The sequence below is a fragment of the Rhipicephalus microplus genome, chromosome 5 (genome assembly GCF_043290135.1).
Source record: "Rhipicephalus microplus isolate Deutch F79 chromosome 5, USDA_Rmic, whole genome shotgun sequence".
Taxonomy (NCBI): Eukaryota; Metazoa; Arthropoda; class Arachnida; order Ixodida; family Ixodidae; genus Rhipicephalus; species Rhipicephalus microplus.
The window spans coordinates 199,676,809-199,690,804 of NC_134704.1; the positions used below are offsets into that span (position 1 = coordinate 199,676,809).

Below are 13,996 nucleotides of genomic sequence, written 5' to 3' on the forward strand. Positions count from 1 at the left end.
GTCCTAGTTATACATGTGTTTTTATGGTATTCTTTACTTTACTTTAAATATAAACCATTCTTATCTTGAAGCAACGCAAGTCCCAAAACTATTTCCCAACAATATATTAAGCCGTTTCCTGCTGGTGACACAAGGTGCAAGAAAAACAAAGTGGGCACATCATGTAAAAAGGTGAACTCGCCTGAGTTTCATCTTGTACTTGTCCATGAAATACTTGGCCACTGTGCATTCGACTGTCTGGCCATTTTCCAACTGCAATGGAAACCTGAAAAAAATAATCGAAAGCTTGGCTTCACATCACAGCCTCTAGCAAAACGTGTACACGAGTTACTAGTGAATGCATGAAATTCACTCACGACTGGAGCTGGGCAGGCCTGCGGGTGACGTTGCAGACGCGGTACTTGCGGCGCATGCTGCCGCAGTGGGTGATCTCAATCTTGAGGCCCTTGATCTCCTTTGTGAACTTAACGCGCTGGGAATCCGTGAGAGGCTTGCGCTGCTCATTGACGTCACGCAGCTCCAGCACCTCACACATGAACTCGATGACCGGCTGAGCTTTGTAGAAGGCCGTTGCCGACACATCAATGTTGAGCATCATCTTCCATTGGCTCGGCCGCACACTCTGATGAAAACCAAACCACACTTCTCGTCCTCCACCAAGTGGGTGGAAGTAGCCATCCGGGGAGGAGAAGAACGATCGACCCACTGGCGTGTACCTTAATGGCGAGGCAATGAAAGCTCATTAAAATGCAGGTTCTTACAAAGGGCATAATGTGCTTCTGCAAGCCCTACATTGCTGTGAAAAGCACTTACGTCATGGAGGGCAGGTGCCTCATGACCACATCGAGTGCCTGGACAGCATCCATGGGGATGTGGCGAGAGCGTCCTTCGAGCACTTCTTCAAGTGCGTACAGACTGACCTGGGCAACCCATTTGATGGCAACCCGGAACACACGGTCCTTGCCCTCGCCCGGAAGGGTCACTTCCAGCTCAGCTTTCTCCTTGCCCAGGGGCAGGTCATCTCGAGTATACATATTCTTGCGGCCATCAAACACTGGCTTCTGGTTCCCAAATATTTTGGAATACGACTGGACCATCGTCTCTATTATCTCCCTGCAACATGCATTTTTGTTAACATGCTGTTAACCAATGATCAAGTGAAGGAGGAACCCACCGATTGACTTTGCGCGGACACTTGTCGGGCGTAATGGTGACGTCATAGTGGTGCAGGAACCCACGAGGCATGGAAATCTGAAAGTGGTTGGCTCGCAACAAGATTGGCCTTCCCTCAGTGCCCACATTGGGACGACGTGGACAGGAAAACTGGGGCAGTGCCGCCGCAACCACCATCTCGGCAGGACCAAGGGCCCCCGACGTGGCTGCTGCAGCAGGGGCCGGAGCCGGGGCTGGCGGACCCAAGGGCACAGGGCCACCCCCAAGGGTAGTCACCGCACCAACTGGGGTGACAGGGGGCGGGGCACGTGGTGCTCCTCCTGGGCCTCCTCCTCCACCGCCACCAGGGGGCCCAGGGGCTGCACGGGAAGTAATTCGCTGAGCTGTGCAATAAGAATTCGATTAAGGTCCCAGCAAAAGCACGCCTCATTTATGGTGTAACGGTGGCGCCGGAAGCATGAATCTTTGCGATGACGGCCAGCGGTGCCAAAGCACACCATAACTACTGTGTAGCCATGTGTCACCGCCTCCTGAAGTAATCTATGAGAAGCTGTGATAGAAAGCCTCCATGATTGGCAGTGGTAGTTGATGTGCTAGTCCTGTGTGAGCGGGAAAAACTCGTGGATTGCTGTCTTTCTGATAATGCATCAGCGAATTTCTGCATGTGCATGTAGGAAGACTCTACAATTGCAAAACCCTTATGCATAGCCTTTTTTGCAGACCAACAGGAATTCGGGAGTTTACTGACATTTATATCCATCACCTTTGCAGATAATTTATAGTTCCTGAACTTTGACATCCCTTTGATGAGTAAAATGTATAAAGAAGCAGAGTATTATTTGTCATTCAGCATTATTTTATTTTTAAACATTGCAACTGCTTACTCTCCTGGCTTGCGCACGTAAACAGTCGTGGAACTCACCCAATGATAGTTGTCCTTCAGGACATCCTCGTTTCTTTCGTCATTTGACGTCAAGTTAGTGTCATAGCTAGGTACATATGAATCAAATGAATAGTGACATGCTTATTCATGCTTTTCGAAATCAGAATAGCAGGCAGGCAGACTATCTAGGTCCCTGTTCTGCGAAAGAATTGTGCGAACTAAGACTATGCATCATTTAGCATATTAATGCATCTGTATGTGTTGGACCGGTTTTAATCTTGTAGATACTTTTAATTGCAAGCGATTGTGACTATTTTACTCGGAAAGTGCACAAATGTCCACTATGCACACTGGACACCTTTCGATCATGGTGCCCGACTAGTGGCGTCATCGCAAAAGCATACCTGCCAACCTGCGAGCACGAAAATTCGGGAAACTGTGGTGCAGGAGAAAGGGGTTTTTTTTTTTTTTTTTGCATATAGGAAATTACTCAAACAGTGCCATTTGCGACCCTCCACTGATGCACTTCCAAACACTGAGACTGCAAAAGTATGCCGTTTCAGGGCCTCTACCGCCGTGCTTTCGACATCTGAAGCCCTTTCTCCCGAAGCTGGCAGATGTACTCGAACGTCCGCACCCATATCGCTTTGCGTCTTCTCACTTTGGGAACATTTTCCAAAACAACCGTCCTACATGATCTATTACGCTTAGCAGTAAGTTGTGTTCCACAAGAAATCCTGCAAATAGGTATTCTGAGAGTATCACACTGCCTTCGCAGATTTTTCTGAAGAAGCTTCCCATGTTATTTCGCCCTTCCACAGCACAAATTTATTTCTGATGCTTCTGCAAATAATATGTCAGCCTTGCCACTGTTTGAGACGCTTACACCACAGGCGCATGTGGTACGGAATCTGTACTTGTAACCAAAGTCACAAAGCACTGAGACTCAGTTGTGTACAAGTCCAAGAGTACTTGCAAGTACTTCTTTGCTTTTGACACTGCCATCGACCTTCCAACTGAACTCGCAGAAATGCACAACCCTATCAACCACGTAACAAACGTAATTGACACCTAGGCAAGTGGCGCAGGCCTAGCGCAGAATATGCAGGAGCCAAGCGACCTCGCCTTTCAATACGGTAGCGAGTGGGTCTTGTGGCAACCGGTCTTCGCCTAGATGGGAGGTACTACAGTGCTTAGAATATAGTTAGTGGCATTGTACAGTATAGTTACAATGAACTATAGGTATAGTGACGAGTGTTCTACCCCAGTCCCCAAACGCAATTGTCATAACAGAAAAATCAGACGTGCACACGTGATTTTAAAAAGAAAAAAGCCTATACTGTAACGGCCACTTTTCTAGAGATTCCAAATGGCACTCGTATCATCAAAATATTAGGTCGAAATTGGGGAGAGTGCAGGTATGCAAAAGCAACCACCCCTCTCCCATTGGTCTGCTGTCAAGACTGCACATTGTCCCAGTTCCAGTACACCATACATCATTAAAACCTAATTACACTACCCTCATTTCCTACAAAGCATAGAGACATTTATTGGACTAGAAGCCTTGCTATGGTTATCCCAAAGACAATGACTGCTCCCAACTGAAGTGGTCTACCACAGTTCAGAAAGCTAACAGAAAGGCGGCACCCATGCCAGAAGTCAATGTGATAGTAGGGCTTCAACAGCCGAAACTACTTTTTTAAAACGCACTTCAACAGGTGTCTCAACAACAGAGCTGCCGCCACATGAAACAGTCTGGTAAAGAGACAAAACATGTCTTAATACCACGCACTGTTACAAATTTTATAAAGCAACAGTTTTAGTTGAATTTTGCACAGATTTAAAGGTCATCGCCCAGTCCTCACCTATGCCAAATATTCTCGAAGAGCTCGAAGCTACACACCCAACAAATCCAGATGCAAACAAAAGAATTATTTTAAAGAAAATCTTATTTGCCTGTATACTTATGAAAGGCGCTAAATATTGACATTTATTCACAAAGCTTACGACCACCTAAATTGTTTGCAGTTTGTGGAACAGGTGCCAACTGGTGCTGCTGGTGCTAATAAGGGATCACGCTGGTTAACGGAGATTCATTGTAAAAAGGGTTAGTGTGCCCTGGTAACTTGGGTACAAAAGAGTTCATTTATTCCCCGAACAGTTCAGAGCACAGTTGCAATAGTAACAATTGTTGTGGTTGAACGGGCCAAAACCACTAATGTCGAACTTCGCTACAACGAACGCCACTTCAACGAAATTTCCGCTACAATGAAAAATTTAGGATTCCCCGTCAGCAGTCCATAGGAGTCAATGCATAAATATTGTCGCCACAACGAACACTTTTTCTTCGATTGTCCCGCTCTCGAACGAAATTTTACGATGCAATTCCAGGCTCAGACACTTATTTTTATGCAGTAAACCAAATCTTTAACATTTCGATGCATTTTCAGAGCCTGAAAATGTGTCAACAAAGTCTAAAACACGTGTTGGCACCACCAGAAACTGCCGCTATACCGCTGCTGTTCAGCTAGCATGGGCGCCGCCATTACTTGATAGCGATGGCAATGAGACTGCCCTGCTTTTGCCACTGGCTTGCATTGAGCCACAGACGATCCAAAGCTGAAGCTCAGTCGCTCAGTTCATGTACTATGGTACAGTGGCTGGAATAGGAAAGTGTGATGAACGGCGAGCGGCGCCTACGGAGCGCACTGAAGCCTCCGAGGAGGAGCCGCGTGGGGACGCGCGCAATTGTTCATACGGACTGGCATGGTGAATGGACGTGTTATTCTGGCACTCCCGATCCACTTTGCAGATAAGTCGTTTTGCATGTTTTGAGCTTGCCTTTATAATTAATAAGGCAGCAGTTAAAATCTTTGTAGCACTTATTACATTGTACGGCTTTTACGGGGTCAGCCACCAGGCATTTACTAGTTGGTGCGTGTCTCTTGCCGCCCCATGGGGGAGGTACACGTACACTGAACACTCAAATTTTTGTAGTAGAGCTTAGACTTTCTTTTTTTCGTGGGGCAGGGATCGTGTTTTGTAATTATCGAGTGAGACAAGTCATAAGGACAATTGGTATCATAAAGACATGGTTAAAAAAGGCTGTAAAGTGTTCAAGATGCGAGGTTGGTTTGAAAATGGACCGAAGTGCAGAAGCGAATGGAGAGGAGGCTGACGCGAATTGTAAGAAATGTGAGGTCGAGAAAAAAAATGGAGAAAACGATGGTTGCCCAAAGTGAACTGCAGATGAGAATCACCGAGCTGGAGACTGCGTTGGCGGCAAAGCAAGAGAAAACGATGGCAATGGAAGAAAGGCTGAAGTCTGCCGAGGAAGCACTAGCCAAGGTGAACAAAGGAGCGGCTCACAGAGAGAACAGTAGGGATCCGGCAACCAGAATGGCGGAGAAGAAAGAGCAACAAAGTCTGGAAAAACAGGTTCCACGTGTCAACGCTACTAGGGCTGTATCCTTAGGCCACCTGGACCATATTACGATCAGCATGGGGAAGTGCAGAACACAGAAGACGAGGAAGCGCAAGTTTGCTGGTAATCGCTACACAAGCGCCGGTATTTCGGCGACCGTGAAGAAGCTTGGGGACATATAACAAGGCGTACCAGGCTCCACTAGAGAATTCTGCGCTCCAAGGGAACAGGATGATGGACTTTGTTATTCTTTCTTTGGTGTTTTCATCGCTGGCATGTTCCGAATGCATGAACACAACACTGAAGCTCGAGGAACGCTCTCACCAAGGGATATGCTCGACTTGTGCGGTCGTGTGTACCGACTGTGCGTTCAAGCGCCCATTTCATACGTCGAGAAAGGTGGGTCGTACCAATGAGAACAATTTACGTCTGGTTTACGGGATGCGCTGGTTAGGAAAAGGGCACGCTGGTGCGAAAACTTTTTCCTAGACTGCACTAACCGATCGTATCTTAAGCCTCTAATAACTGAATATTATTTGAAGATGTATTCTAATTAATTGCTTGTATTATTGTGTTCTGTTATTGCTGCATTTTTGTTATATTACCCACCCACTCTAACGCCTTTATGGGCCCTGAGGGTAATGTAAATAAATAAATAAATAAATAAAGGCTACCCTTGCCAGTCTTTTTCATTGCAGCATTACCGACAAGCAACCGAGACATGGCCTGTGTCCACTTGGACCGAAAAGCTGGTGTGGATACCAAAGAGTCGAAGCACTCGGCCAAGGGAAATATGTACACAAAGGAGGACTTCCAAATTATGTGCTCAACAAAGTTAAAACTGTCTACAGTGATCTGTGCTCTGATGAACTTCTAATGAAGTGCCTTCATGAAAAGACTCAAAATGCTAATGAGTGTTTCCATGGTCTAATATGGCAGTGGGTACCCAAATAGGTCTACGTAAGCTTGCCTACAGTTATGTTTGCCTTGCATGATGCTGTGGCACACTTTAATAATGGCAGTGTAAGCACACTAAAAGATCCTGAGGCAAGCTGGCGTAGAACCAGGGTACCACACGACGAAAGCTTGCATCGCCAGGGATCACCTGCGCATGCAGAATGCTAAGCGCAAGTCAGCGGATGGGGGCAAAACAGGCCAGGAAGAAAAGACGAGCAGCCACCCGAACAAAAGGAGACAATAATGCTTCCACAGAAGGGCCCAGCTATGAATCTGGTGCATTTTAGGCCTGCATGCGAAGATTGTGACCCTTTTTACAAGCTCGGAAATCTTTGTTTACTTTTTTCTGGAAATAATTTGCTCCAATTGTTGCGACGCAAATTTTGATAACGTATTTCTCGGCGTATACCTTGAACTGAAATTTTGCACAATGATTCACAACATATGTATCTGTGCAGTGAACAAGAATAAAAGAAATCCATCGAATATTTTTCAGTTCACAGCTGAGTTCTCCAACAGGTTCAGTCTGAATTGGCTCTTTTTCCACCGTTTCTTTTTTTTTTGTTTCTTTAGCATTACTTCCTTGATATTCACTGCATAATATTTATTCTAGTTTACTGCATAGCTCCAGCCGTTAGTTACACAAATGTCAAAGCTTTACTGAATGAAGCCACCCATTAGTCACTTATCACAGCTGACGTGGCTAACACTTTTAGTGCAATTTTTGACAAAGATTACCTCCCAAAAAATAAATATTCAATATTTTGCACTGTAAATATTTCGGCAAATTAATTAAGACATGCTGGTTTTGAGAAAAAGTTATTTCAATGCTGCCTGCCCTTAAAGAAATTTTTGTTTTTGAGTGGCCTACCACCTTAGAAAGCAGGTGAAGGAAGCCGAGACCGATATATGGAGAACTGGCATGATTAATAAGTCCACACTGGAGATCTATTAATAAGTCCACACTGGAGATCTATCGAACTTTTAAGCAGGAAATTGCCAAAAAAAGGATTATGATAATACTCAGGGTAGTTCTCTACTGTTTGAGGCTAGGACGGGAGTATTACGAACCAAGACATATCGGACTAAATACGAAGGGGTAGACACGGTATGCAGTGCGTCTGAAAGGGAAGAGGAAACTGCTAAACACTTGATAATGTTCTGTAAAGGGCTTCACCCTATAGTTCAGGACGATGGCGCAGAGTTTTTCAAAGCACTGGGGTTTAGGGACAGGGAGGGCAAAATAGACTAAGCGGGTAGAATTAACTAGAAGGAGGTTATCTGATTGGGGGCCAAAGTCAAGGCATGTGTGAAAATTAAACCCTTCACTGCAAAGTACGATTTCTCAACCACACTATTTAAAGGGAAAAAAATAAATCTAGTTTTTGGTTCACTAAGCATTACGGCTTGGTGGCGTTAGCCACCGCCCAATCTAAAGGGGATAGCCATATCAATCCATCCATCCATCCATTGTTTGCACGTTTCCGACGGTTCCGTCGGGCGCGTTCGTTCTTTTTTTTTTTTTATTGCAGTGGCACTCTGACACCAATGCTTCTGTATGCACTCTCATGGCACGAAAACTAAGTCATTGCTTCATCCCGGGGTTCACTACAGGCCACAAGACAAAAAAAAAAAAAAAAAAGAGCATGCATTGTTAGGCATACCAAAGCACGAAGCTCTGTTAGCGCAGTGGCGGAGAACAATCCCGCGCGCTGACAAGCTGCTTCAAAAAAACTCTGCTGTGTGCGAACTGCACTTTGGTGAGAGGCACATTTCCAGGCACTTCGAGCACACTGTGATTGGCGAAATTGTCCGCATTGAAAGGGGTAGACCCAAGGGCGTGCTTGCCGTTAAGGGGGGGGGGGGGGCAAAGGTTCTTTGTAGGGCGCCTCCTTCCAATCAAATCAGTGTATGAGGCAGAGTTTACGCACCCTTTTTAGATGACTAAAAGAGTGCTCCGCAGCCTAGTCAATGTATAGAACAGATTTAGCACTCCCCTCCCAGGTGGCCAGCCCGCTTTGCCCCCTTCGTGCGGACGCCTATGGGCAGGCCTTCCGGAGAAGCTCTTCGCATTTGTAGACGCCTTTGAAATCACTTTCTCAAAGTTATTTAGCTACAACGAGCTTCATAGTGACAGCTTGGAAGGAGCTTGTTTATTGCTTGAGAAAAAAAATGTCACTCTGGGCTGCGCACATCATGGTCCGAGCCTCACTAATCAAGTGAAGTTTTTTTTGCTCACCCATTTGCGTTTTTACACAAAGGTACTCCACAAGCAGCGACATCTTCCCGTGAAAAGAGGAAGCACGTGAAGCTCAGGCGCATCACCTAGGCTTGCAGCCCAATGTTCTGTGTGGTGCTTGTGAACTATAAAACTTTTTTTCTTGGGGATAAAAAAGGACTTGCGGCAAAGTATTAAGAATGGATTGTTGTAAAAAGATAGTGAATCACAACTCGGAAATGCGTTGTATGACCTGTGTGCAGAAAATAAAAGAAAATAGAAGCTAATTAACATATTTTCTCGTTCGCCATTTGAGGCCATGCACGAGCAAAAAAATATATTTTAAATGGTTCACATTGCCCGCGCGCGTGGTTCATTACAGTCTCTGTGCAGCGCATCGCCACCTTGGGTGACGTGCAAACGTGTGCCACCGCCATCTGGCGGTTTCCTCCCAAGGCGTTACGCGCTAGCCGGCGCGTTTATCACACTTTCCTATTCTAGCCACTGTAGTTGATGGTTTCTGTCCCGCAGCTGCTGGGTGCAACTGCGGGAACGATGCCTTTTCCGATTCAGGTACTTATGATTATGTACGCGCTTGGCAGTGTAGTAACTAATCAGAGCGGCTGTTCTTCCACATTATCAATAAAATCAGCTAAGCGCGAGTGATGAATGATAAGAATGGCGTAGAATAATGTGAAAGTCACCGCTCCCCGATACCCTGCCTCCATCTTGGCGTTGTCAGATACCTTGACGGCGGACAGCTGCTGATGTTAACGTGTTAATGCAACTGTTTGGTTCGTTCACGAAGGCAGTTTTAGGTGTTGTTTCAGTGTGCTTTTCATCATGGCATCGCTATGCATGGGCGACAATCACGTTGCGACGTTGCTGGGAAAGAATAGGAAGCAGGGGACGTTTTTTGAATTTTGAGAATAAACATTCTTTTGTTTTGCTGGTTCAGACCATCTATATTTTTTTTCTATTTCAATACAACGAAATTTTCTCTTCAATTAAATTTTTTTCACGCCAATGAAATTGCGACCACTAGGGGGTTCTTTAATGTGCACATATATCTAAATACATGGGCATTTTCTCCTCCATCAAAAATGTAGCCATGGCGGACTCAATACCGCAACCTGCAAATCAACAGTCAAGCACCATAACAACACGACCACTGCGGTTGCAGTGCAGGCCACAACTCTTTGATAAGATGCTGTAAACAAATAGGTGACTTTTTTACCTTAAGGCAGATGTGAACTGGTGTAATAATTGTTGTCACAACAAACCTAAATTCTACACTTACACAATGAGGTGCCGTACGTGGTCCGCCCACATACGACACCTCAGCTTGCACAATTGAAAGACATCCTTTTTATAGTACAAAGTACAAAAGTACAAAATAAACAACCTCACACAGTGATGCTCCGTTGTTTATTAACATTGCCAACAAAGCTACGCCTTCGCGAGCGACAAACATCACTACAGCCGACATTCATTCTCAATGGCGAGCGTAGCTTAGAAGCGTGGCGGATTGGGCTAGTTGGTATGACATGACGTTTGTTATAGCGAGAGAACAGAATGACGACAAAGGGACAAGTTAGCGCTCGTCCTCTTCTTGTCCCTTTGTTGTCGTTCTGTTCTCGCACTGTAACAATCGTACGAGCGTAGGCCTAGCAAGGCCAACGTTCCCAGTAACCACGTTAGCTTTCTTACGCGCGTTCTTTGTCGAGTGCTTCTTTTTGCCAACACGACAAAAAGCTTGCACATTTATATGATGCTTTACCAGTGCAACTGGTCTTCTCGACATACAATGGAAAGAGTAAACGTGAAAACAAAGCTGGCCTATACGCCAAGACGGCAGGTGCCACTATTTGTTTACCTGGGAAATGGCCTTCCATTACGGTTCAATATCTCGTTGGTTGTTCGGAAATGCAAGATTCCTAGCAAAAATAGCACACGTCGAGCATCACTTTATTTAACTGAGTTACTTCAAGTCATAAACAGTTTATCCATTGTTTTCCATGCCGCTGGCAACGACGATATCCACAAACCACAGGACGATCGGGGCTATGGAAGCGACGAGGAACAAACTTGCGACGGGCGCCCACCAGTGGCGCCCCTCATCCCGCTCTCGTGCTGCCATTCAGCATGTTGGAAGGTCACTTGGCAGATCATTAATTTTAATTGCAACACATACAACTCAAAGTGTGAAAACTGCTTTGTTGGGTTTTTCTTTCCTAGGCTTCTATCAATTATTACTTCGGAGCAAAATAAAGCCAATGCTGTGTTCAAAACTTCTCTTACTTTGACATTTCACTGACAACACATATCAGTGTATAGCGGCTAATGGTCGCACACTGGCGAGCCCAAGGAAACTGCAATTTTGAACAGGCATCATTAATTACAGAATGAATATGGTGCCGAAATATTTTAAGAGTGGTGTATCTAATCGTTATTAAATCAGGGAAAGCTGCAACCCGGAAGTTTCATTTTTCTTTCACGACCCGTTTAAAGGGGCCCTGCGACACTTTTCGGACAGCCTTATTCAACACCGCAACACATGTAGTGATGAATACCGAGACGAATGCAACAATAATTATGAAAATTGGTGCACGTAAAGTGAAGCTATAAGCCCTCAAAGTTCAAAATTCGAGCAGACAATGATGAGAAATGTTCCGTTTCGTATTTCACTCGCCTGCTGACGTCAAAGACTGCTTCCAATCATGGCGCACGTCTCGTAAAGACATACCGAAAATGTCACTTAACGGTAGACCTGTGCGCCAGTACCGAAATTGCCGCTGGCGGCACTGAAGGGGGGGGGGGGGCATACTTCAGAGTGAGAAGAGAGCAAAGAGTCGTTCGAGTTGAGAAAAGTCAAAGAAAATTTGCCAATACCATGGAAATATGGACTGTTCCTTTTAGCAAAGATCTGTATTGCTAGATTATGCTTCAATTCTGTGTAGCACACTGATGGTGTTCCGTGGCTTCGGAGTATAACGGTGGAAGCCACCTTTACTTTTTTGTGCTGCACCTTGCCCTTTTTGGCAGCAATTTGATAAGGACCGAAAAAATCACCATCGCTAGGATGGAAGCCTCCGATATAAAGAAGCGCCTCGCGAGCTTTCCGGGGAAGGAAGCATGTGCTGCGGCATTGGGAAGGGGGCGGATTGGACCCACCAAAGTCTGTGCCCCAGTTTCTTACGATGTCAATATCGTCCTGCCGACATTACGAGCAGTTGTGAATATCTTTTGCCTTGACTAGCATGCACATAGTACAAAACAATAAAGTGCGAGGAAAGAGTGTCTGCATGAGCAACATGTGACCGGATGCTAAAGTGATGGGAAGTCTATATAACTGAACGAATTTTGTCCGATGGACCGGTAACATCGCAAATAGCTGCCCGGTGACGGATGAACAATAGCGCAAGGTTTCGTGTGAAGTTCTGCCCTCAAATGAGTGTACTTTCGCATGTTCCCTATCATTTATTTATTTGACTTTAAGCAGAGCGTGGCTAATGTCCAAGCACATCCAATCGTTTTGTGCCACAGTGACCACAAAGCAATGGTTACCGTGGTGACAAAGCAAAAAAAAGATGCTATGAAGGACAAAATTATTAGAAAGAGTTTACGAGATAAAATCAGTATATATATATATATATATATATATATATATATATATATATACAGCACCCTTACAATATTGTTAGGTGATTTCGGCTGACTGAAACAGGGCATAGTGGGACATACCGAAAAAAGGTGCCTCAGACTGAGGGTGAAGAAGTGGACGTTGTCAGTGAGCTGCATTGTGGCTGCAGACTGACTACTGTTATTTTCCACGTAACATTTCGGTGGAAGTGCTGGGTGCTCTTTTGACAACGGAGCTACGCACTGGACGCCTCTTAAGTCTGCTACCATGGCTCCGGGTGAGGATACGACTTTGCCACCTACCTCGGCACCTACAGCAACCCGGTACGTCGCCCTAACGCAACCCCGCGATCCCGGTACCTTTACTGGAGAGGACCACGCGAATGTGGACAAGTGGCTTACTACGTACGAGCGCGTCAGCAAGCAATATGGCTGGGACCCAACCGTTATGCTTGCAAATGTCATTTTCTATCTTGGCAAGACCCCTCGCATCTGGTTTGAGACCCACGAGCACGAAATAACAAGTTGGGAAATGTTTAAACAACAGTTCCGCGACCTCTTTGGCAACCCGTTTGGTCGGCAGCTTGATGCCCGAAAGCAATTGGCCGTACGTACACAGACATCTACTGAGCCCTACTCGACTTATACTTAAGACATCTTAGCGCTGTGTCAAAGGGCCGATCCCAACATGACTGAGGCCGACAAGATATCGCACATTTTAAAAGGAATCGCCGACGATGCGTTCAGCCTTCTTGTATTTACGAACGTAATGACCATCGACGCCGTGACCAGAGTGCCGCCATCTCGCGCAGGCGAAGAGTCCATGCATTTTGCACCAGTTCCAGCGCCTACCTAACACCGCAGCAACGTCGTCTTGGGAAGCCACTCCTTGTCAGCCGTCCACAACCAAAGACGTGACATGCATCGTCCGACGTGAACTCGAGGCCGCTTACCTGGCTGCCAACAAACCGACGTGGCCCAATGCCTCAACGCCAGCTGTCTCCTTCATCCAGGCTGTGGTCCGCCGGGAATTCGCTAACCTGGGTATCTTGTCCACTGCACCCACCCTGGATAATACTGATCCCTCGATAGCTTCTGTGGACATGAGACGTCGCCGTCCGTACTCTATTCGAATCAGAAACCAGTCTGAATGGCGCACAACTGATGATAAGCCAACCTGCTTCCGCTGCAGTCGCGCGGTATACATCGCTCGTTACTGCCGCAGCCAGTGGCCATCTATGCCTTCTGGCTCGTATCCCGCTTACAGTAATTCATTTCGTCCACCAAACCACAGTTATCTGACCCGCACTGAGCCTACAGCATCTACTGCCCCTGAGAACAACGGCCACCCTGTCTCGTCGTCGCCGCCGCCTTAAAGCCGCCATTCTCGTTCAAGTACGCGTCGCCGCTCTCCCTCGCGATCGTTTAACCGCCGCATGTCCCCGGAAAACTAGGCTGCGCAGCTTCTGGAGGTAAAGCTGCCCTGTCCACCTTACCCAAAGATCCTCTGTTGCCCTTACGTTTGAACCGGAACACCCTTGAAGTATATGTTGATGGCACACCTGCGGAAGCTTTGATAGATACGGGCGCTCATGTCTGTATTACGAGTTTGCGTTTTCGTCGTCGCATGAAGAAGGTCCTCACGCCCCCCTTGACCAGTGTCATCCAAGTTGCAGATGGCACAACAGTCCTTGTCGTC

At 46.2% G+C, this 13,996-nt stretch overlaps 1 protein-coding gene across 1 annotated transcript in view; it reads right to left on the reverse strand.

Annotated features, from left to right (window-relative positions):
* Window positions 1-13,996, reverse strand: part of AGO1 (protein argonaute-1) — a 184,763-nt gene that overhangs the window by 134,557 nt on the left and 36,210 nt on the right. The window contains exons 2-5 of the mRNA XM_037424376.2: window positions 1,175-1,532; window positions 814-1,113; window positions 357-716; window positions 182-265 (exon numbers count right to left, since the gene is read on the reverse strand). Of these exons, the coding sequence (XP_037280273.1) occupies window positions 182-265; window positions 357-716; window positions 814-1,113; window positions 1,175-1,532 (1,102 nt within the window). The remainder of the gene's footprint in view (window positions 1-181; window positions 266-356; window positions 717-813; window positions 1,114-1,174; window positions 1,533-13,996) is intronic.